Source organism: Corapipo altera, unplaced genomic scaffold (genome assembly GCF_003945725.1).
Source record: "Corapipo altera isolate COAL_440 unplaced genomic scaffold, ASM394572v1 113, whole genome shotgun sequence".
NCBI classification, from domain to species: domain Eukaryota; kingdom Metazoa; phylum Chordata; class Aves; order Passeriformes; family Pipridae; genus Corapipo; species Corapipo altera.
In genome coordinates, this window is record NW_020884895.1 from 11,750,341 (window position 1) to 11,773,936 (window position 23,596).

Consider the following 23,596-nt stretch of genomic DNA (forward strand, 5'->3'; position numbering starts at 1 on the left):
GCCCGCCCCGGGGCCACTCAGCCCCCCCGCCGGCACCTGTGTCCTTCTCCAGACGCTTCTCTCTCCTGTTCGCGCTGTGGGTCGGGAGCTGCTGGAGCTGCTGCATCCCCTGGCAGAGCACAGCGGCTGTGCTGCCCGGCCCCACGTGCTGCTGTGTCCCCGGACCCCGCGGTGGCAGAGCCGTGCCGGTCCCAGCGCCAGGGCATCGTGCCATGCCGGGCTGGGACCACAGAGAGCAGTGATTGGCTCTGTTTGGGAAGGAAATACGCTTTTTTTTTTTTTTTTTTTTTTTAATTACAACTAAGATCTGTGTGCAAAAAGAGCTTCAGAATTATTCTGTTTCCTCCTTCCTGCCACCATTCCCTGCCCTCCTCACAGATCACACAAAGGTGATTCAAACCCCTTCCCAGGTTTCTGCTCCTCCCTCCCTGAAGGCCCAGAATCCTCCCCCGGTTCAGAAAAGCCTCTTGGCTGCAGACACAGGGGATCCCTTGGAACAAAATGCTGTTAGTTTGCTTTTAACATCTGATAACAGTTGTTGCTGCTCGTGTGGTTGTCATTGTCCCGGCCCTGGCCAGCGAGGTGTTGTGGATGGAAAGGTGTCACATGCCAGAGAGGTGGCACAGACAGGGAGATGCCACAGCTGGAGAGGTGCCACGGCTGGCAAGGTGTGATGGCTAATGAGGTGTCCCGGAGGCCCGCGGGCAGCGAGGTGCCACATCCCCGAGGTGCCACATCCCCGAGAGGTGTCACATCCCCGAGGTGCCACATCCCGAGAGGTGTCACAGGCGCAGCTTCCCGAGCCGCCGGCGCTGCCGCCGCTTTGGCAGGAGCTCCTTCTCGTGGCTCTGCTCAGCATCCGAGCGGTTGGTTCGTCTCGTCTCTCCAGCGCCAGCCCCGCTGTGGCAGAGCCGCTGCTCGGCACCCGCTCAGCGGGACAGAGCCGGGACAGAGCCGGGACAGAGCCGGGACAGAGCCGGGACAGAGCCAGGACAGAGCCGGGACAGAGCCGGGACAGAGCCGGGCGGAGGATCCCGGGGCTGAGCCGCCCCCGGCCCCGGGGATGGACCGCGGGAGCCACTGCCGGGGGTTACAGAGGAAAACCAAACAACTGGGTTATTTTTGCCAATTCCGAGCACTAGCGCTGTTCGACAGACTGTTCGTCCCTTGGCAGCTGAATGTGGTGATAAATGAAACGCCGGTGTCACCCCAAGCGCGGGGGCACAGGCAGCGCAGGCGAGCGGGTGCCCGGCCCGCGGGAACGGCAACAACACACCCGGCTGGGAAAAGCCAGCTCGTGGAATCACAGGAGATCCAAAATCCTCCAGAGAAACAATTGCCCTGTGATGTTTCCCTTTATCAATTAAAGTTGTGATGTTGGGGTCAATAATTTTGATTGCCAAAGTGATTTGTGGGAACAAATGGAGGAACAGCAACACGTGGCAACGGGGCTCCCTCTAACGTCAGCCACAGCCTGGCTGCACACCCACTACCTGCACCTCCATTCCCTGTACCTCCATTCCCTGCTTCCCCACTCCCTGTGCTTCCATTCCCTGCTCCCCTCATTCCCTGCACCCCCAGTTCCATGCTCCCCCATTCCCCACTCCCTCAGTTCCATGCTCCCCCACTCTCCACTCCCTCAGTTCCATGCTCCCCCATTCCTTGCTCCCTTTCCCCTTCCCCCCCAGTTCCCTTCTTCACTATTACCTGTTCCCCCTTTCCCTGCACCTCCAATTCTTTGCTCCCCATTCCTTGCATCCCCAATTCCAATGCTCTCCTCACTCCCTTCACCCCCAGCTCCCTGTGTCCCCAGTTCCCTGCACCCTCAATTCCCTGCTCCTCCATTCCCTGCACACTGATTCCCTGTGCTCCCCTTCCCTGCACCTCCAGTTCCTGTTCCCCCCTTCCCTGCAGCAGGCAGGGGCTGTGGGTCCCTGTGTGTCCCTGAACCTCGGACGTGTTGCCACAAGAGGGTAAGAGGCTGATCCAGGGCATCCCAGTGCTTTGTATCCAGCCTCTGGATTTAACAGGAATATCCCCAACACTCAGCATTTTAATACACATCCCACGGATAGAACCTGTGCTGGTGAAGAAAAGCCCCAGACCCTGCAAACAAGGTTTTGCCCAGGGAGATGCCACAGGTAACTCCTGTCCCTCCAGTCACACCAGTGACACCGCTCCAGCCTGCACGGCCCCGCGGGGCCACCCCGGACCCGAGGGAGGAAAAGGTAAGTAAGAAAGAGAGCTTTCATTAGGGCAATTTCACTTTATTTTTTCCATACAGCAAGGTCAACTATAGCAGTAATAATAAAATAAGCATAAACCCAAATTGCAGCCCAGGACAGAGTACGTAACTGGAGCAACTACAAGCGAAAGTAAGTCTGTGGTTACGTAGGAGCGACCCCGCGTCCGTCCTTCCCGCAGCTGAGCCGGGGCTGTCAGTCCGGCACCCCGAGCTCCGGACGGGCAGCCCGGCCCCTCCGCCTCCTCCCAGCTTTGGCATACACAGGATGACCGGCTTCCTGCAACGGTTTCCAAGAAAACGGGAAGAACTCCCAGGTTGTTTTTCACCTGCTAAAAGAACAGGAACCACTACAGCGAGAAAATAACCCCCTACCCCTACAGCTACGGGTGCTGTTCCGTTTGCCTGTCCGTGGTTGAACTCTGTGAACGACAGTATTGGTTTTGAAGAATCTTTTTTGTGAACAAGAAACCACTGAAATTGTCAGAAACTGGTTTGAATAGCATATATCTTTAATATATTTTGATACTTTAAACATGCAGTAGATTTTGAATAATGTACGGAATATCTGAGCCATGATTCCCTGGATGGGCTGAAGTACCTGCTTTTTTTTTCTTTTTTTTTTCTTTTTTTTTTTTTTCTTAATGATTTTCAGGCAGATTTGACCCAGTGGAGCTTCTGTCAGTCATGAGATCTCGGAAGGATGGCAGATCTTTCCAGCTGAAAAAATCCTGGCAAACTACAAGCTGTCCACATAAAGCAAAGCAACTTTTTGGAAGGGGGATGGAGTGCTAACTCTGTGCCACTTTTGCAAGCAATTTTGTTCAGCCTGTCATTTTATTTAGCCTTAACAAAACTCCTTGTAATTATAGACATTTTTATTCAAAATAAGATCTTACTATTATACAGGTTTCTCTCTTTTTTGACTATATACAGAAGTGCAAAAAGTCAACCTTCGCTCTCGACGTCCCCAACTGCAGCATAATCAACCCTCAAGAGTTTGCACACACACACTAGAATTCTTGTTACGTAAACTTTGAGTATTTGGATTATCAACAAAAAGTCCCTTGATCTATTGATTATGCAGCTTATTTATAACAAGGCCTGATATTCAGGGATTTCAAAAAATATTTAAACAATATTTTAACATTTGAAATGGATACAGTAGAAAATAAATTTTCTTCTAATATCTAGGAACTAGATTTTTTTTTTTCTCATAATAACTAATTACAAACAAAATAAATCATCAAAATATTACTCAATTGTCTGCCAGGATTGTTGCCATAGCAACAACTTAACTTCTTACTTAGCAATGATTATATAATTATAAGATATCCATATAAAAGATCTTTGTTCTTTTAATGAAAACTAGACAAGAACTAACAATGACTGACATTCTTACATTGTCATATTAGATCAGTAAAATAGAAATCATTTAGTTAACAGTAATACGAATACTCATAAGACACTACATGTAAATTCCAAACTGAGTATGTTATGAAGAAAACTACCTTTTTTTTTTTTGTATTTTGAAAAAGTCATCAGTAAACTCTAGTAAAACAAAATTCTATAAACTGAAATGGTATCAACTGGTAATAGAAAATGAAAACGAGCTAATAAATGTAAGAAATAAAAACTATACTTTTAACAAGAAAAAATAAGTAAATTCTCTATGGTAAGTCACTACAATAACATGTGAAGTCACCTATACTTTCTTAACACGATTGAAATTACATTGGTATGGGTTTTAACCCGTAATGTAATAATCTAAGGCTTTAATAGATGTACAGTACAATCAGGAAAATCAACACATCATTCTTATCTATAAAGCATCTCTCTCAAGCATAAAAACTCGCAGTAAACTCGGAGTATGGCGAGTTCTAGAACCGAACCCGCGCCTCTCCCTCCCTGCCCGCCCGGGGCCTGGCCCCAGGCAGCCCCTGGCTGAACAGAGCAAAAATATCCTTTACTGGCTGCAACATCCAAACCACAAAAAGGAATTCCTTTGGATGAATCCATTCTTAAAACTTGAATGCACATCTATTTGTTTGTTTTTATTTTGTAAAGGCTTTCTAAGGCTATAAGCAGTTAATCTGAACAAAAAAAAATCACATATAAAACTCACCCGAGTATTAACCCACCCAATTTCTACGCTAATTAACATCTCATTTGTCCTATTTTGGTTTGTCATGCATCTGCTGTCAGTGCTTCTGCGTCTTTGTTTAGAGTCGCCGCTGACGCGGGACTTGATGAATTAAAGTGAAACCCATCTCTGCAAAACATTTATAGTCCTTGTGACTCAAGACAGAGGCTATAAATAGAGCAAAAGAAGTTCCTCAAACATTTGTTACTGTGTCTCAGAAATGGCTTTTCCCTTTCGTAGCTCACGGTACACAGTAAATATGCATGAATATGACATACTTAGGAGAATTTATAGATAATATTGTCCGTTAGGGGCATGCACAGCTGGAGCATCTCTCTGGTGCTGCCCACCGGCTGTGAGGAGCAGTTGGCCATTTCTGAGACAGCTTTGGTTTGAAACAGAATGGTGCCCTTTGACTGATCAGTACTCATCAAGTCAGTGAAAATGTGGTTCTGAAAATAACACTGCAGAAATAATACTCTGATGGATGTACAGTCTATGGCACTTCATGAGAATCCTTAACAACGTGGTACTTAAAGCCATTGATGTGCTTTAAAATATACACAGTTGTGGTTTTGCTTGGCACATTCATCTCTGTCAGATTCCTCTCTTCCCACTTCTTACAATCTATTACATTAAAAATATTACTCTTAAACAAAAATTACTGTGCATGCACGCTCTCGTCTATAATGGCAATTTTAAATACAAGGTGCACCTTTGTTATTTGTAAACCTTGAAAGAAATAAACTTACTTTAAAAAATTATATCTTGGTCTACAGACGTACCAATACATAATAGATTTCTGGTGACAGCATCGTCAGTCTTTCCGGGGTGACGTCCGTGATTGTGGGGAACAGGCCCCGGATGCATCGACCCCCCGCACGCTCCGTGCCGGGAAAGACGGATGATGCTGCAGGTTTTAAACAATAAGATCACCTCAGCACAAATATCAATTCAATGTACAAAGTATATAGGCAACAGTGTGCAGTGGAGTCCCACGGTCTCGCTTCGTCTCGCTAACATGCAATGTGTGATGTCACTGCTGAGGGGTTCCCAGTGCTGCTGGACAGTATTTACATACACTATGGCTAATGAGCTCCGCCTCTTCCCACCCAAATCCGGCCTCTTCGCATCGGCTACGAGCTGGGAAGGGAAGAGCAGAAAGTGTTCTCAGCACGGCCAGGACTGTGTCAGACCACACCAGCCCCAACCCCACCCGGGCAGTGCCCCGAGCGTGGGAAGCCCCCAGTCCCTGTAGGACACCCCTGGGGCAAGGGGGGCACACAGGGCACCCCAGCTCTGCAGGGACAGAGACGCCCCACCCGCTGATCCCTGGCCGTGGGATCGGGATCAGGGGCACCATTCCCCACACCCAAGGCCCAGACCCTGGGAGCTGTCCCTGTAAAACCCAGGAGCCCAACCAGGATCTCAGAAGCACAAAACATCCTTAGAAATCCAGGCCCTATGTTCCCAAGGGAATTTCTCCCTTCAGTGCCCACCTAGTGCAGCTGTTTCTCTGGTCTCTGTGGCCTCTCACAGGAGACACCTCCAGAGGCGACTCCTCCTCCACCTCAGGATGGTCTCCAGAACAGGCACAGCCTGGACCCAGCTGCTTTGAAGGGACCCTGGCAGCAAGTTTAGGCCACGGATGGGAGGCATCCCATCCCATCCCATCCCACCCTCCCAGGTCACTCCAGCCATTTAACAACATTTATGCTCAGCTGAAACAAATAACTGATATTACAAACCCACTGTGGCCAGTGGGTGAATCCTCACCCTCAGAAATAATTCTATTATGGACGAGACACGTTCAGTAAAAACATGGCAGAAAGGGAGAGGAGAGCTGGGGGGGGTCTCATGACAACAGGAGAAACAGGAGTTTCCAAACCCAGGCGATGCCAGGTTTCCAAATTTTGAGATTTAAAATCCATTCTTTCTAATGAGAACTTGATGGAACCACCTCCTCCTCCAAGAGCTGCCCCTCGTCTCAGGTCAGTGCTGGGGCCACACAGACAAAATATAAACTGAGAACCCCCATTTTGCTGCGTGGGCAGGTACAAACCAACACCTGACATGGCCACTGCTACCTGTGGATCTCCCCTCGGAGAGGAAGAGCCCCTCAGCAGAGGCCAGAGCCTCTGCCCCCATATCTTAATGGCTACCTTAGAAAGAAAATAAAAACATTCTGTCCCTGAAAGCTGCAAATTACAAATATAAAGGTAAGAAAAAAATATAGCAACAAACACATTGGGAACTTACTGTTTGATGACCAAATGTCTACATCTGTGTAACATACTTGTGGCTAGTCAGATGTTCGGCAGATATTATGGGTATCTACAGGTAAAAAATGTAAACAGTGAGTAACACATGCAAGGAGCCCACCCAGAGGTACAGCATTTGCTACAGAACATCACTTTGGGAAGGGGAGGATCAGCTGTGAGTCGGTGGATTTTATGTTGTAACTATAAGTTAAAGTCAACTGAAGTGCTACAATAGCACCTTACAACTGGAAACATTGGGTTAAGTACTACTGGACAAATATAAATAAGTATTATTGGTTGTTCAGGAAATAAGAGAAGTTAACATCTACAAGTCATGCAGTGCAGTAATTGAAAATAGCCCTTTTTGTTGGCCTACACAAAATTCTGTGCTTTCAGTGTCTCCAATGATGAATTCTACAGTGGCCTCATTTCAGGCTGATTTTGTGAAGTGTTCACTGCTTCCACTGTCCTGGGCTTTGAATGCCAAACCTACGATGCCCTGAGCTAGATTTCCATGGCTGGTGAAGATGCCCTGTGGAGAAGGGCTGCCCGTCCTTCCCACGGCCGCCGTGCGGAGCAGCCGGCACACGGAGCCTCCCCGAGCAGTGAAACAATTCCCAAAATGTTCTGCTGCCTACACAGGACTCGGCACGTGGCTCTCCTCAAGTGCCCATCAGCTCAGCTTCCCATTTAAAAACCGCAATTACAACTGGGGACAACTGCCAGCAGAGCCAATAGCAGGTGACAGTGCACCCCCATCCCGGGGTGAGCAGCCCTGCAGCACCCAGGGAGAGCAGACACACCCAGGCACAGGGACACAGGCTGGGGTGCAGGCCACAAAATGGATTTGCACGATCCCAAACGGCTGTGGCACTTGGGAAGACCCTTTTTCCTGATGGGCACCAAGGCTGGCCTGTGAAACGGTCCAGGGAAGGGAATGGGAGTGTTTCTTCTCAGCTAACTCGTTGGCAGGTCCTGCTGTTGTTTTCCCGCCCGTGTGCCCTCTCCTCCCCTGGCAGCTCACACATCCACAGCATGGCCAACTCCACAGAAATGGGCTTGGAGCAGAATGAAGCTTCTCATACCATGTTTTCCTACTGCTGCAGGACAGGTTGTGGCACCCAACTGGAGAAGCATCAGGGACAGTGCTGTCGGAACAGACCAAGGGCCTTCAACACCAGTCCGGGAAGATGAAGGGCCAGATCTTTAGCCTTTGGCATGCAGGCACATGGCATTGGGTGGCATTAAATACCTTCAGCATTGCTCACATGGTATATACATATATGGGTATATATGTATATATGGAGGTTTGGTTGCAGAACTGCACTAAGTGTGTTATGAGGCTCCGGGGAGGAAAGGCATGAAATGGTCGGATTCTACAACAGAAAGCTGCCCAGTGATCTATCTGGGAAAGTGCATGGCTACTAACACAGAGATGACTCAAAAATAATGCTGGTTTTCTGGGGCTTGGCTCCTCGTAACTCTCAGGACACACACATGATACAAGGCACCCTGAAATTAACTGTCTGGTGCAATAAACTGCAATATGAAGAGACTTTGGGCAAACAGGTGTTTGCTTGCTGAGGTGGCACGTATGCAGAGGTAGCCCCACCTACGAACTAGCTTTTCAAAACACAAATTCTTAGGCTAAGTTTAAAGCCCTGAGTGACCTGGTCATTCAGCAAACGTTTCTCAAGAGAACACCGTGCTATCTAAGCATGACTGCATGAGCAGACTAACCTGGGTGGTTTGGGAATTGTACAATATCCAGGTCCCTTTGGAGGCTCGGGATGTGCACACCTAGGTATCACTGCAAGGGTGTCATTTGGGAATTGTATTTTTGAGAGATGAGGAAGCAGACAGGTTAACGAGGAACGTACAGCTGGGGCAGCACAAAATGGTAGTGCTCGACAGGTAAAGGTGCAAAGGCTCGAAGCCAAAGCCCCTGGGCTTCACTCTGCAGCACGGGGTGCCCACAGCACCATCCTGCCCGGGCACAGAGGGCACCCCCAGCCTGCCGGGGCTCTGGGAGGTGGCAGAGGTGTCGTCTGTACTGAGCCAGGGGGCTGAGCACGTCAGCTGAGCCTGCCTTACACTGACAGTGACCCCAGAGCTCACCCCACACACAGAACCACACCTGCACAACACTGAGGACAACCTCGAGTTCCCTTTCCTAAGGGGCACACGTGTGATACCAGAGCTGGGAGCAAGACCCCCACGCTGGACCAGAACTGACGTGGGCAACTCTAACTGCCCAGTAAATCTCAAAAAATAACTTGCTTTTAGAAGAGGAACAAGAGGATCTTTAAAATGTTTTTATTGTTGCACTTTCAGCCAGATGTTGTACATAAATCTGCTCTTCTGACAGCACCCTGTGCTCAGGTGCAGCTCCAGCTGCTCCTCTGGCCCTGGAACTCATCTTTAGAGCATCTGTTCTGGCTTTCCTGGGAGATTTGTAATCATTTATGTGGTAAAGCATTACTCTTATATTCCTGAAATACACCCAAACATGGCAATGCTTGGGGTGGCTATTTAGAAATAAACCCAGACTCTAATGGGCATGTTCTTAACTGAGCTCTGCCCACAGCAATGGGCCATTCCCAAGAGAATCACAAGCTGGAACAAAGATTTCAAAGAAGTTTCTGTGTGGCCCATGCTTTGTTTTGCTCTTGGAAGAGGAGAGTCAGAACATGTTTGGACTGCTAAACTCAGACTGTAAGAACCTGCAGCCCCTCTGCACAAAGGCTCCCCTGGCCTTCCCTGAGTGCTGCACTGAAAGGAGCCGTCGGCTTCACAGAAACAGAAATAAATCGTGGGCTCGTGTATTATCCCTTGCCCTTTACATCCCTGAGAGCAGAAATAAGCAGCATGGCCCATAAATGTTAAGACTGAGTCAGAAACTCTATTATCAATTATTTTTAGCATCAGAAATGGAACTGCAGCACCTCTGGAGCATGGCTAAAGGCTGATTAAGCTGTGCTGCAGCTCTCCGAGAGAATGTGTAGGCCAACAAGAGGTCAGATCCAAACCCCCATGCTCATTAAAGCACCGATTTCGAGTTGTCTGTAAGGAACAAAGCTGTAAATTAGCAAACCTGGTTGGCTGTGGCTGTTGCAGCGAAGGGAACACTTGTGGCAGATGTTGTTGCTGCAGACACAGTGGCTGGCGTAGCACCGTGCACCATGGGAACTTTCGGAAGGAAAATCAAATAAGCAAACATACAGAAGAGTGTAGCAGTATGGGGACCAGAGCGACACGTGGGAGGGTCATTGAGCATGGTTTACCACAGCAAAAAGCCCGAGACATCATTGCCAGCGCGTGACATGCAACCACAGTGCAAAGCAGGACAACATTCCGGGAGGGAGGGGAGGGAGATGAAAGAGAAAAAAAGGGGAAAATGCTTGTTACCATCAAATCAAGAAAATCGACACAAACAAGCTTAACCATTTCAATACGAAAATCAACAGGAGAGTTTTCAAATGCCCTTATATTTACAAATTTTTGTCTTTTAAAAATTCAACCCAAATATTTACCGCAAACAGAAATTAATCTCGTTCAAGGACAGAATACGGCTACGTGGCTATGGTAAGATACAGTCTTTAGTTAACACAAGATAGTTTCTAAACACTGGAACTCATAGTCCAGTCAAAATCCACCAAGGAACAGTGTGCAATTAAAAACTGCTGTACAAAATTAACATCTCTGTGCCCATGTCAATTAAATAAAACAATCGCATTTAATTGACAGGTGTTAGTGCAAGAGGCTCGGGGAGATGGACTGGCACAAGGGCTCTACGTTACATCTAGCAGTGGATTTTGAGGGTCTGTGAGCTGCACCACAGGTTTAAGATAATCAAGAAACAAAGCTGGCACCTACCAACACTTGTAGCGGGTGTCATGCACAATATTGAGCCTGCTCATCATGCATTGCAACAGGAAGGTGGATTTGGAAAGGGAAAAGAATTAAAACAACCCATCACACGTGTAATTAGAAATTTCATTTGAACAAAGAAGAAAAATTGTTATTATGGGCACAGTGGCACGTAACTGTCAGCACAATCAAACCATACACACAGTGATCCGTTAGGAGGAGGCCCTGGGGACAGGGTGGGTCAGGGTGTGGGGACCCTGCTGGCCCCTGGAGCACCACGGAGGGTCTGGACAGCCAGGAAACACCTCCTCAGCTTTAACTCACAACTCCTGAAATCCCTGTGCCCTTTGACTCAAGCCTTGTCCTGGTCCTTCCCTGGGCTCCTCAGACTAAAGGAGACACTCCACAGTCCCAGCTGCCTGTGGGTGGGGGCCCTGCCGTGCCCCTGCCTGAGCTGCCAGGGCAGCGCAGGGACCCCGACTGTCCTCTGCCCTGTCTGCTCAGCACAGCTCAGGGCAGGGACTGAACACTCACAGTCCCTGCACAGCTCACGGGGACACCTCAGATCACCTGCTCAGCGTTTTGTTCTGCTGCATGGGATGGATTTTAAGCTGCTGGTGTCTGAGCTCACAACCTGCAACTCCTTTCAGGCTACACCACAATACAGTGACAGCACCTGGAGAGTTTGTGCCCTGCAACCAGAGAGCCAGGAGCAGGAGGATACTTTTAGGAACATTCTGGTATCATTTTTAAGTATCATCAAGTTTGCAATTCTTTTTACTTTACACAGCTAAATGCCTTCCACCAGACTGATGTCACAATTTTCTATTTCTGCTTCCAAGATGATAAATATAAACTGATCTTTCAGAATACCCATTTTTAATAAATTATTTACTCTTTTATTTAACATTCATTAACACTACTAATGATGCCTGACACAGCAGAAACTGAAATAAACTCTGAAATCTGGGAACCAGACTGCAGTGGGAATGGAAACATATCTGACTTCCAGGGCAGTGCTGCCTCTGTGACACCCCGTGACCATAGCAGGGGACAGGAAACGGCTCCAGCCGGTGCCAAACGCTGCAGGGGCTTTGCACAACCTCAGCAGCTTTGACCATGCAGGGAAGAAGTCAGTCAGTTTAATTACTGCTGGGGCAGGTTACTCTGTGTCAGTGCCGGATCTGTGAGGCTACAAAGGAAAGGGCATAATTGTGTTTCCTAATTACTCCTCTATTTCTGTGTCATGGAAGAGACCGAGAACATTTGCAAAGAGGTGGTAACGGCAGGGCAGCTCTCCTGACCTCCACAGGCACAAATCACGGCTGAAACCAACAGGATCGCTTGCAAGATTAAAAAATGGAGCAGAAGTTGGCTATAAAGCACAAACAGTAAGCAAAACTGCTTTCTCAGTCCCTCTTATGGCATCTCTGTGGTGTTAATGAGGTTACAGAGAAGAGCCTCCGAGTTCTGCCTCTGCAGAAGTGCCCTGTTTACATGGCTGTACATCCCCCATTAGAGCTGGGATAGTACCTTGTTCCCTACATAATTACATCTACATGCTACAGATGAACTGGATCTTTATAATGACTCTGAAATATCCCTGTAAAGCTTTTCAACTCCGAGTTTCAATCTGAGTTATCATCATTAACATTATGAACAGGACACACAGTTTGAAAGGGAACTGAAGCAAATGAACACGAGGCAGAAAGGAGAACACTCACTGGGGTGGGATAACTCCCAAATACAGACATAATGCTGTACGACCCTCTTACCAGTAATAAAAATAATTTTTGCTATGACCTTAATATTCATCTTGACTTCAGAACCTTTGACTGCCTAATGAGAACACATGAATAATGAATGTGCTGTTTCAATGCTCCCTGGCTGTTCAGCACAAGGCAGAATTTTAATCTGAGGATGTGTTGAGTTAACTGACTGTAACTTCACAACCAGATTATTTCTGCAGTGCAATAAAACTATTTTTATAAATATTCTAGGTTTACTGGTGTTTTAAGCATATTTTTCTCTTCTATCCCTCATACTATTCCCCTCAGCCTACTTCTTCTGCCCAGTCTACTAAACCCTAACTAAAAACAACACCCCAGAGAGGACAAGCACTCCCATGGTGGTGAGCAGTGGTGCCTGACCTTTCCTTCCCTAACATTTAGGAGAACAGTGGTTCTGCAGAGGCCCAGCAGACCCAGGGAGGAAGGCGCTTTAGGAAAGCCTCTGGGCACTGAGTCCCAGCCAGGAGCAAGGGAGTCTCTGGGGCTGAAGCTGCAGTAATTAAAGGAATACACGATGGGCTAACATGATGGCAGAGGTGGCTGAAGCCTTTCCACACCAGCCCTGGGGTTCAGCTGCCAGCTGCAGCCCTGCCCCTTGCAGCTGCACCAGGACATCAGCTCCTGGGAGCATCCTGCCAACCCACCCCTTCCTTTGGAGGAGCTCATTTCTCAAAGACACTCTGGTCACCCTGGTGACACATGTGGGGCAGAGCAGCTGTACTCACACACCTGAGGGGACAGGGAGCTCAGCCACAGGATGGCCACGAGCACCAGGGCAGGATGTGACCCAGCTGCCCACAGGAGCTCTCTCTGCAGGGCCAGGCATGCCCCAGCCAGCTCCAGTCACTGCAGGACAGGGAGCAGGGGAAGGTGAGCACAAGGACCTGGAGCTCTGCACGTTCACAGTGACAGGTTCACCCCTGTCTGCCAAGGTGTCCCAAGTCAGCAGCCAGGACACAAATACCAAAACACACTGTGAACATCACTAAGTCATGCAGAGCCTCCTCACTTGGCAGACTAACTCCACTTATTTCAGCACCACAAGTGTTCCCAGTTCTTTCTTGCAATGCCTTTAAACTCCCCTCTCAGCCTGGGGACAGATTCTGGCAGCCAAGGTTTCCCCCTCAAGAGGAGAGCTGTGGAAGAGGGAGCTTTAGTAAAGAGAGGTGAGATGAGTGTCTAAGGGCATTTAATCGATTAGGGTGTGCTGGAGTGCAGTGTCCAACCTCTGGCATGGACGACCCCTTGATGTGTCTCACATCCTGGCACACAGGCAGCCAGAATGATGCCTTAAAATTCAAAAGAGGTATCTAAAGTTGTCTGGAACGTGAGTGGAAGAACACGAGGAGTGAAGTGCCCTGCACAGGAGGGTCCAGCCCAGATCCCCCACAGAGGACCAACCCCATGCACACCCACCCTGTGTGGGTTCTGTGTGTGTCCTGCCCTGGGGCCCTCCTGCATTTCACACCCTGCAGCTGAAGCAACTAAGAACACAAATGAGCACTTACACCTTGGGTGTCTGAACCTGAAAAATGTCACTTTAATTCAGATCCCACTGAGCTGACCTGCCCCTGCTCCGTGGCCACAGAGCTGAGGGCACCTGCGTTCTGTGCTCTCCGTCGCTTCGTAAGGACTGATGGAGAAACTTTATTTCCAGGTGACTGTGCCTGAACAGGAACTGATCCCAGTTTACTTGAAGTGGGAAAAGCTATAAAGGGCAAGGTGGTAAAGACATTTTTCAAGCTTTTGGGAAAGTACTGGATTACTGGAAAGCTCAAACTGCCGCTATCTGAAAAATATAAAAAGACAATTTATAGTAGCTCATGCTAAAGACTCCTTTACTTTGCTTGTGTAACATATACTAAACTTCAGCGGTCAGGAAAGGTCTAACGAAGTATGAAGAACTACTGTCAAGCTCCTGGAGGTTTCAGTGTGGATATGTGGAGGAAGAGCTGAGGTAGCCTGTGTGGAAGAGCTGGGAAAGATCCCAGTTGATGATGAGGTGTAAATGGGGTCTGACACAGGTAAACCACAACCCCAGCTCCCAACTTCAAAGGATGTGATTCAAGGTATCTCCAGCACCTCCAGAAACCATCCAGGCCCTCGCTGCTTTAATGGAAGCTGGAAAACTGCAGTTTACTGACTCCACTGGTTATGCTGTGCCAAAAGAAATCTGTTTAATATGTACAGCAAGGGCTGTGAATCCTCCTGGATGGGGCTCTGAGCAACCTGCTCTAGTGGAAGGTGTCCCTGCCCATGGCAGGGGGTTTGGAATGAGACGGTCTTTAAGGTTCTTCCCAATCCAAACCATTCTGAGATTCAATGATTCTATGATCACATAGGCATTTTTATATGGATTTTAGTATGTGGGACAGAGATCTGACCAATGGCTGACTCAATCCGGCTTTGCAACAAGCTTTTAGTGATACATTTCAGTGGTGCAATGCACTTTTGGAACCTAAATAAGTTATTAAAATGTTCTACGTTAAGAAACTGGTTTCTGTGCCATTTAAAGTACACATGTTGGCTGTATGCCAGATCAAGAAAATGATAAAGGGCATTATACTGAACTCCTGGGAACATACTTCCCAAAAACATTTAGGATAAAACCTTTCAATTTTTTAGGTGAAGACTGATTAGCTGTATTTCCTCCCCTCCCCAGTCTGCATTACAAAGGGCTGTCCTCACAGACCCCTTCCCATTTTTGAGTACAGATCTATCAGCTGGGCTCTGCACAGCTCCTGGAATGAGGTGCTGCTTTAGTGGGGGTTCATGTGTAACAAACTACCTCAGCTGAGTTACTAAGGGTAGAAACTGCCAGGACATACTGGAGATCATTTCTCATGAAGTGCCGTTTGCAGAACCAAAGCATATATTTCAAATTTAAGTCCCATCACTTGTCCTCTGAAGGGATTTCTGCTTGGTACAATAGTACAGGCATCAACTCTTCAGCTCTTACACCAGGACAAGTCAGATCTGATCACTCCTGGCTGAGCACTTGGCTCTGCTCAGCCCAAGATTGGCCCTGAGGCACTGGAGGCCAAACTGTGATTTCCTGTGTAGGTTGGTGATTCTCCCAGCTGTGAGACTGCCTGTGCCTTCTGCGACCACTGCACCTCATGAGAGCCAACACCTTCCAGTGTGTGACTCAGACCCACTGCTGCCAAACACACGAAGGCCAAGGGGTCTTACAGTGAAGAGAAGCAAACACAACAGTTCAGGGATATGTAAAGAAGAGGAGTTAATCCAGGGAAAGAGAAAGGAGAGAGATTTCAAATTCTGATTCGAGGTGACAGAGCATGATGCTGATTTTTATGTTAGACTGGAAAACACCCACCCAGCTTCTGCGAGGAGCAGAGAGAAGCCAATGTTCCCACAGCCAGCACCTCCACTGCCCACGGGCTGGAGGGGATGCCTGTGCCCATCACCAGTGGCCTCCAGCACACACTGCATTTGCCACCAGCAACAAACAACTACTTCTTACTGTGTTTTTTCCAGAACTCCCCCTTCTCCCTCCCCGGAAAAAGGCGGCTGAGCAGCACTTACCTGGTGGGAGAAAGGCTGTATGCTGCTGTAACTGCATGTTGGCAAGAGCTTGCTGGTACTGGAAGATACCAGTGTTAAAGACTGCGGTGGCACCATTGGTTTTTTCAAGCGCAGGCCTCTTTGGTAAGGGGGGAAGTACAGCTTGAGGAATTCCCTGAATGGTGGATGGGTATAAAAATAAAGTCCGGTAACAAAAAGAAAAAAAAAACCAAAAGGGGGCGGGTGGGGTGTGGAGGAGGACGGGAGGGAGGGAGAAGAAAAGGAGAGAGAAAAAAGGAAAAAAAGAAAAATCAGTAGAAGGCAAAATAACCAGGCGGCACCATGTTTCTCCATGAGCAAGCAAGCAGCATAGCAGACTGAACTACCAAATAAAAGGCGAGGGAACAGCTTTCCAGGGAGCACTGTTTGCCTGCCATTACAGTGGCACAGGGACGGCGGGACCGGCCTGAGCACCGCCCTACGGCAAAGCTTCGGGCCGGGTCAGGAGCGAGGCTCTCGGGGAAGCAGCACTGCTAGCTCCATGAGGATCACACGTAAAGCCATGTTAATAGTCACCGTCCGGGGCAGACGGCGGGGCCGTGGTGCCAACCCATTCCCCGGGCCCCAGCGCTGCCCGGGCATGCAGAGCGCGCGCCGCATGCCGGCACCCGGCCGCCTCCGCGCCACCAAGCCATGCCAACGCGCCCTGCGCCGGCACCCGGGGAGGGACGGGACGGGGAGGAGGGCAGGGACGGGCACGGGAGGGGGCCGGAGGGCGCGGGGGCGGCGGGGGCTGCAGGGAGGGTGCCCGGCCCGGCCGCCCACACGCCCTTTGCCGGGGGACGTGGGGAGGGAAACCGGGATGTTCCATTTCTACACATTAACCCCAAACTCGACTCTACGATACAGCTACATGCCAAGCTAAAAGGTGAAAGGTCATAGTACCAGGTCAAAGGTTGCCTCGAGGGGTCGCTTCAGTGATTTGACAGCCGACTGAGTCTTAATTAGCAGGCAGCGAGCACATGATGGCAATGGCCAGTGGGGTCAAGCGCATTAACATAAACAGCAAGCAGAGGTGCGTCATGGGGGCAGCAGTGCATTGGGGAGGTGAGAAAAAACAAATAAAAACAAATCACCGGATGCCGTGTACAACGGTAACAAGACTAGGCATGCACGGGGCCGGCGGGGCCCCCGGCGGGCAGGGCAGCGGGGCAGCAGGGAAGTGCCCACAGCAGGGAGGTGCCCACAGCAGGGAGGTACCCGCGGGGCGCTCTCGGCTGTGCAGAACCAGGAACGGGGCTCCCCGCACCGGCCACCGGCCACCAGGAGCCCTGCTGGGAGCCCCGCTGGGAGCCCGCGGCCACCGCCTCGCCCCGCCAGCCCCGCTGCTCCGGCCGTGCCCGCCGTGCTCTGCTTCCCACACCCCCACGGGCTCAGCACTGGCGGGACCCTCCAACACCAGAGCCCCCCTCAGTGCTACCCTCGCCTTGCCAGGAAACCACCTCCTGAGTGGGTCCAGACCTGGCTGCTACAGCTGCGGGGCCTGTGCCCACGGGAGCTGCCGCCAGCCCTCGGGGGACACGGGACGGGAACGGCAGTAACGTGGTCAGATCCACTTCAAACTACAGCTCTACAAACACGGACTTACAGGAACTAAATAGGGGTTTATCTATCTATGCAGCTAGAGAGATACACATCTGCCCACACACAGATACACAGCCAACCAGATATACATGTAGCCCACAGGTACAGACACACACGTGTATGAACACACACAGGTACATACAGGTACTCTGTACATCAGCAGGCAAAATTAGTCAAACACCTCAACGGTCTGGAACTACGTCAGAACAGATCTGGCACCACATGCTGAGAAAGCTCAATTGCACCGTGTAGTGACCAGGGTCCCCGAGCACACCCCCCCCTCAGCAAGGACAGACACACATCCACTGGCACCTCTCCTCAATGTACACCTACATCCAGAGGTTTTCCCACACTCACCATGGCAGCTGCAGTTGCTGCTGCCTGGGCAGCTGCAGCTTGGTTAACCTGGTACTGGGCAGCCTTGATCTTGGCTTGCAGGTGTGCAGGAGGGTGAAAATATTTGCACTTTTCCCGTGAGCATCTCCCTTTGATGTAATCCATGCAGACGGTGACCGTGTTGTCGTTGGTGTCGATCATGGCGCTGTCGGCGGGGTGAGCGAACCGGCAGTCGTTCTCTCCCCTGTTGCAGTTCCCACGCTGGTACTCTCGACACACCTGTGACACCAGGAAAAGAAAGACCCTTAGTTTGGGTGACGTGTGCTGCAGGCATGGCTTGGAGCGGAGCAGGGGTTTGCAAACGCCCGTGAGAGCACCACAAGGATGGGGCCCGGCCCCAGGTGGGGCACAGCGGTGGTGGGACGGTGGGACTGGGGACCTGGCAGCAGACACTGGCTTCTCTACAGCCACTTCTGATGCTAAAGAGCATCAAACCCCACCAGGATCAGAGCCAAGCACTCAGCAGGTGTCATTTTGGCTCCTGCTTAACTGCCCACAGGGCTGTTTCTGTTTCCTGAAGAAATGTGCTGTGGTTGCTCCTGGGGACCACCCAAGCACCCCAAGGTGCTCAGCCACACTCCACTGGAACCTGGCAGTGCTGAGTCACCACATTCCAGGTGCTCATTAAGGTGAGTGGTCACAAGTGCTGGGAGGGTGATATGGGGCTGCCCCCAGGGAGCTGCTCCCTGTCCATGTGCCCTCACGATCCAAGTGCCTGCCAGGAGAGGGCAATCCACAGCCCATGGTGGTGGCACGGCCCCCCCCCAGCAGGCATCAGTCCTGCTGCCACATGCCAGCAGCCAGTGGAAGCTGGAGGGATCAGACACTGCAGCAAGGAAGCCTCTTGGCTGGCAGCCTCCTGCAGCATCCCCACTGTGCCACGTGGGCTCCAGTTGGCCCTGAGCCCTCACAGACCCCCTGGATCCCTGGCCACCCCAGCACTGCAGACACAAACTGCCACCAGTGTGACAAACACAGGCCCCCTCCCCACATGCCATGCAAACCCCGTGTTTGACAGATGTGGGCTCTTGTCATGGTCTGTTCTCCCCAAACCACCAATAAAGCACTTGGCATTCCAGTTCTCCAAAGGCCACAGGAAACAAAAGGACAAAAGCAAACGGGTCATTTTTATTTAAAAATAAAACAACTATAGTAGATGGAATTTCCTGTTCCAGGTGGGTACCCACGAGCTTGGATCATCAGTATTTCCTCAAGAACCTTGGCTCCGATCCCCGCAACAACCCAAATTTGGTGGTGGTTTGGTTTCCCTCCATGCCGATGCTCTGGCTTGCTGTTTAACCCCTGTGCTGCTGCCAGTGCCTCCTGCCCATCCTCTGCACTTATGCACTGACACCTGTGAACCCGACCACAGGAAACATCCACTTCTCCAGAGTCATTCCTGCACAACCCTATTTACAGCTTTTTCCCCATGGTGACAGACTCTAGGTATGTATTCACAGCAGACCCAGCCCCTCCTGCCCATTGTTCACAGAGCAGATTCTGCAGCACCCAGGGAACAGCTCAGGCAAATTTCTCAGCCGGAAAATAACCACCTGCCTGCCAGGTAATCCTACAGTCAGACCCCTTTCCTGGTCCAGTCCCACACGGACCACTGTGCCAGCCAGTGTGACACAGGGAGGATCAGGGAAGGAGGTTCTCTTTCATTACCTAGGAACACTTCCTGGGTCAGGAACCAGCGTCCTCTACCCAAACACAGGCCTCCCACATAGACAAAAATGGATAATTTCCTCCAATCATTTTCTGCAGTCTAGCAGTAAACTGAACCCTCTTCCTCTGAAGATGAAGAAAAGGATGAACTAAAGACAGCTGTCATTGCTCCTTGTCTTGTACTGGTGATCCACTAAACAGAGGTCTCAAAACCACTCCACATGTAAGCAAGAACTACTCCAAATAACACAGAAATGATATATACAAATTCATATATGAGGGTATATATATAAAGCACCTATATACAGAGAAAGAGAACTCATCCACAGAAGAGCTACTTTTATCCTGGTTAAAAACCAAAAGGGAATGACCAGAATGCTGAAATAAGCAGGTAGAGATAATCTTTGGCATGTCCAGGGCAAGTTTTCAGAGCTGTAGCACAGTTGCTACACTAAGGCAGAGAACAGCTCCCTCAGTGCTCCCGAACAGACCTCGGGATGAGGGCTCACAGCAGCCAGGCACAACCCTGAACTGCTGCTCCTTCTAACCAGTGTGACCAGCAATGGCTTTTCAGCCACTCTGAGGGTAACAACCCAGAACATTTCCAATGCTTGCTTATTTAGAAGTAAGCATTGAAATGGGGTTATTTTTTGCCATGGGCACGCTACAGTATATCATTCATCTGCTTGAGTACAGAGAGGCACAAAAGCACGATGTGCTGCCTGGTCTTTCAAATCTGGAGAGCTTTTATTAGTTATTTATTAATAGGCCTGTAATTAGTACTGTAATTTTCAACTCAGTATGTTAGGAAACATAAACAGAAGAGGCACAGATACTCGAGCCTGCTGTAAAATGCTGAGTTAGAGCTGCAGTGTCACTGACTCACTTTAATTCCCTTGCCTTGCTCGGGTTTTGGGCTAAGTTTAATTTGATGGCCCTGCCACGACTGGAGGTGCCACCCCAGTGGGGACACAGCCACACCCCAGCCATGGCAGAGTCCCTCACTGCTCACCCCAGTGCTGGGCAGGGTATGGATGGAGGGACACAGCAGCCTTCCAAGCATGTCCCACCTCCCAGCCCCCCCTCTGCACCCAAGAGACCCCACCAAAGTGGGTGTGCTGCCATCCAGGACACTTCGAGCATTTGAACACAGCCCCGTCGAGTCACAGCCCTGATCACCCAGAGCTCACAGCTCCAAGAACTTCTAAGTTGCTTCTTTCTGGCAAAAAGTGGCATATAAGAAGCAAGCAGGAGACAGCAGCTTGGCTGTGGTCATTCTTGACTGAGGAACACTTCTAATAGACTATGATGGCATCACAATGGAAACAGCCAGTTTTGATAAAGCGTTAGGTAATTCCTTTCTCTCTCAATTCCCTGTCCTTCCTCCTTGTTTTCTAGTTCACTGAAGAACCATACTTTGTTCAAGACATTTCTGGCAAGGGAGTAGGAAAGCTGTGGAAAAGCCTCAACCCACGACATTTCCACTCTGAGTGCCAGTTCCTTACGGGAGCAGCCGGATGCACTGGACACCCAAACATCTGCATGCTGTATGGAATACAGATGACAGCAATCCTACTGCTAGCAGCATTCACCAGCCTTATCTCACCGAGACTCCCATTAATTCAGGAGACACGGCACGCTGCCCGGCAGAGCTGTGGTGTCTGCCTGCCTCCCTTCAAACCCCAGGTGCACCCACCCAGAGCTCTCAGCTGTGGAACAGCCTGACTCGGCACCACAGAACGTGTGCTGACTTAATTCCTGCCAGCACACATCGCTCTTCAAAATAAATATTTAAAATTCTAAGCAGAACCAATCATACTCCAGGATTAGATGCTAACATCATCGTGGTTATTTTTCTCCAGGACAGTTCATTCCAAGGGATAGTGAGCAGAGCCTTATAAAGCTCTGATCAAGCCATAACAAATGCCAGTGCCACAGCAGCAGATCCCTGGAAGAGCAGGTAGACACTGCTGGGTCCTCTGGGAAGTAACAGCCAGACCATGCAGCATCTCCAAAATCCATTCTGTATTTCTGTAACTAATAAAGCACATTTATAAAAACGATGTGCTTGTTTAGTGTTTGGATACTAAATTTGGATACTCCAGATCAAATGACCACTACACTGGAATGCACTTGAAAATTATCTTCTCACCTACATGTTTCACTGTTTAAACTCATTTGCAGAAGGAAAAAACAGGAACAGACACCACCTCCTCCCAACAGAGAGGGATTTTTTTAAGCCAGCAGTGCAGTGTGGACCACAGAGTCTGTGGGTCAACCTGGATGTGCTCTTGACTCCAGTGAACACAGAAAGTAAAGTTCAAACAGCTTAAAGGGTAGAAGCAGCTGGATTTCTTTAAAGTGATCTTTAAAGCTGGATTTCTTTAAAGTGATCTACGTGGTGCAGTGACCAGAGCAGAGCCCAGGTGAGGGCCATGACAGGATGGCAGAGCTGGAACAGCCCTACTACAAGGACAAGGACAACGACAAGGACATCCCCCAGGGGCAGAGATGAGACAGATGCAATCACAGCGCAGAAGGCTGTTGGGGAGCTGGAATGTTCATCCGTGCAGGAATATGGCTGAGGAGTGAGGGCCTGCTCGGCTGCAAGCGGAGCCCACGGAGACACCTGCAGCTGCACCAGCACAGGTGACACAGAGATGCTCCTCCAAGCCTCAGCCCTTGTTTTCAGGGGTTTGCAACTTGACCATCTCCTCCTTTCTGTACAAGTTCAAAGTAAAACCACTCAGCCTTTTTAAAAACTTTTAAAAATTTTACTAATTGACAAAAATGTTTTTTACTGCAGACTGTGCCCCTGGGTGTTCTGTGACAGTGCTACTCTCACAGCTCCCTCTTGTGCAGAGGACTGACTCAGCAGTGCATCACTCCTCTGAACAGCCATATCAAGAGCAGCATCTGGAGGGCCAAATCCTGCATGCTGAAGTCCCAAACTTCAATAGCTCCCCGTGCACTGTGGTCAAAGTCTCAGCCAGCACCAGGGCTGCCCTGGAGGCACCACATGAAGGAGTGCCTTGCACATCTCCCCTCAGGCTCCCATGGATGCATCTGCTTCCCTGGTCACGGGCAGAGTCAGGGACTGGGGACGCTGGGTACACCAATGACCAGGACACTTTTGAGCCCTCGTGTCCCCACAGCACTGACCAGCCCATGGCCCCCACACAGCTGGAAGCACGATCAAACACAGCAGCCACCCTTGGCACTGCAACTCAAAGGGCTCCTGCCACTGGCATCCTCCTCTCCATACTCATTTCCAAATCCAGTGTGATTTATTTATGAATTTATCTAATTGCATTTTGGTTTTAATCCACCTCTGGCAGGTATCCATCATGAAACAGAGTCCTCAAGGGAAAAACATCCCTGGGTGATTCCAACCAGCCACCCGTGTGCCAGCTCGGAGCGGCTGCCTCCCTGTAACCTGAGCGTGCTTTGGGGAACGCTTCCCCTGGGAAAACATCTCTAAAAAGGGAAATGATGTGATCCCACAGGAGGGGAACCTGTGGTGATGTGAGTCTGAGAATAGTGACAGCAGCAGCAGGAAACACTGGCTGCCAGATGACCCTCCACACTCCTCCCAGCTCACTGCTTCTGAGCGGCAGCTCGTCAGTCAGATGCAACCAGGGAAAAGGAATTAATTTCCCTTGTAAGGAGAGTTAATCCTTGTTAATGAAGACACACAGGCAGAAAGAAAAGCATTACAAACACAGCTGGCTGCATAAAACAGAGACCCTTCTCACTCCTCCCATTGTGCCCCCAAGTGAGGGCCCAGACCCGGCGCTGGGAGGGAGAGCTGCAGCAGCTGAGCACGGGGAGAGCGGCCTCTCACAGGGGCCACGTGCCCCCACACACTGTGCCCAGCACACACACGGGCTGACAGCAGGTCAGCCCCACTGCTCTGCCCTCCCAGCACCACCTCTTAACCACCAGACCTGACTGGGGCTGCCAGCACCCACACACAGGTTGTGATTGATCCTCTTGGCTGTGCTCTCAGGCTGTGTCCATGGGCTGTACCCACAGGCTGTGATCTGTGCTCCCAAAC

At 50.0% G+C, this 23,596-nt stretch overlaps 1 protein-coding gene across 9 annotated transcripts in view; it reads right to left on the reverse strand.

The window, feature by feature from the left end:
• Positions 1–2,251: 2,251 nt before the first annotated feature.
• MBNL1 (muscleblind like splicing regulator 1) overlaps positions 2,252–23,596 on the reverse strand; it is a 56,413-nt gene continuing 35,068 nt past the window's right edge. For 2 of the 9 annotated variants that reach the window (XM_027647685.1, XM_027647693.1), the window contains exons 4-7: positions 17,833–18,090; positions 16,777–16,830; positions 15,853–16,006; positions 13,823–14,095 (exon numbers count right to left, since the gene is read on the reverse strand). In XM_027647685.1, coding sequence (XP_027503486.1) covers positions 13,842–14,095; positions 15,853–16,006; positions 16,777–16,830; positions 17,833–18,090 — 720 coding nt within the window. In that variant the 3' untranslated portion in view covers positions 13,823–13,841. Of the gene's footprint in view, positions 5,529–6,644; positions 6,720–9,740; positions 9,836–10,522; positions 10,559–13,822; positions 14,096–15,852; positions 16,007–16,776; positions 16,831–17,832; positions 18,091–23,596 lie in introns of those variants that run through there. The other 7 variants (XM_027647687.1, XM_027647689.1, XM_027647688.1 and 4 more) reach the window with 7 other exon arrangements.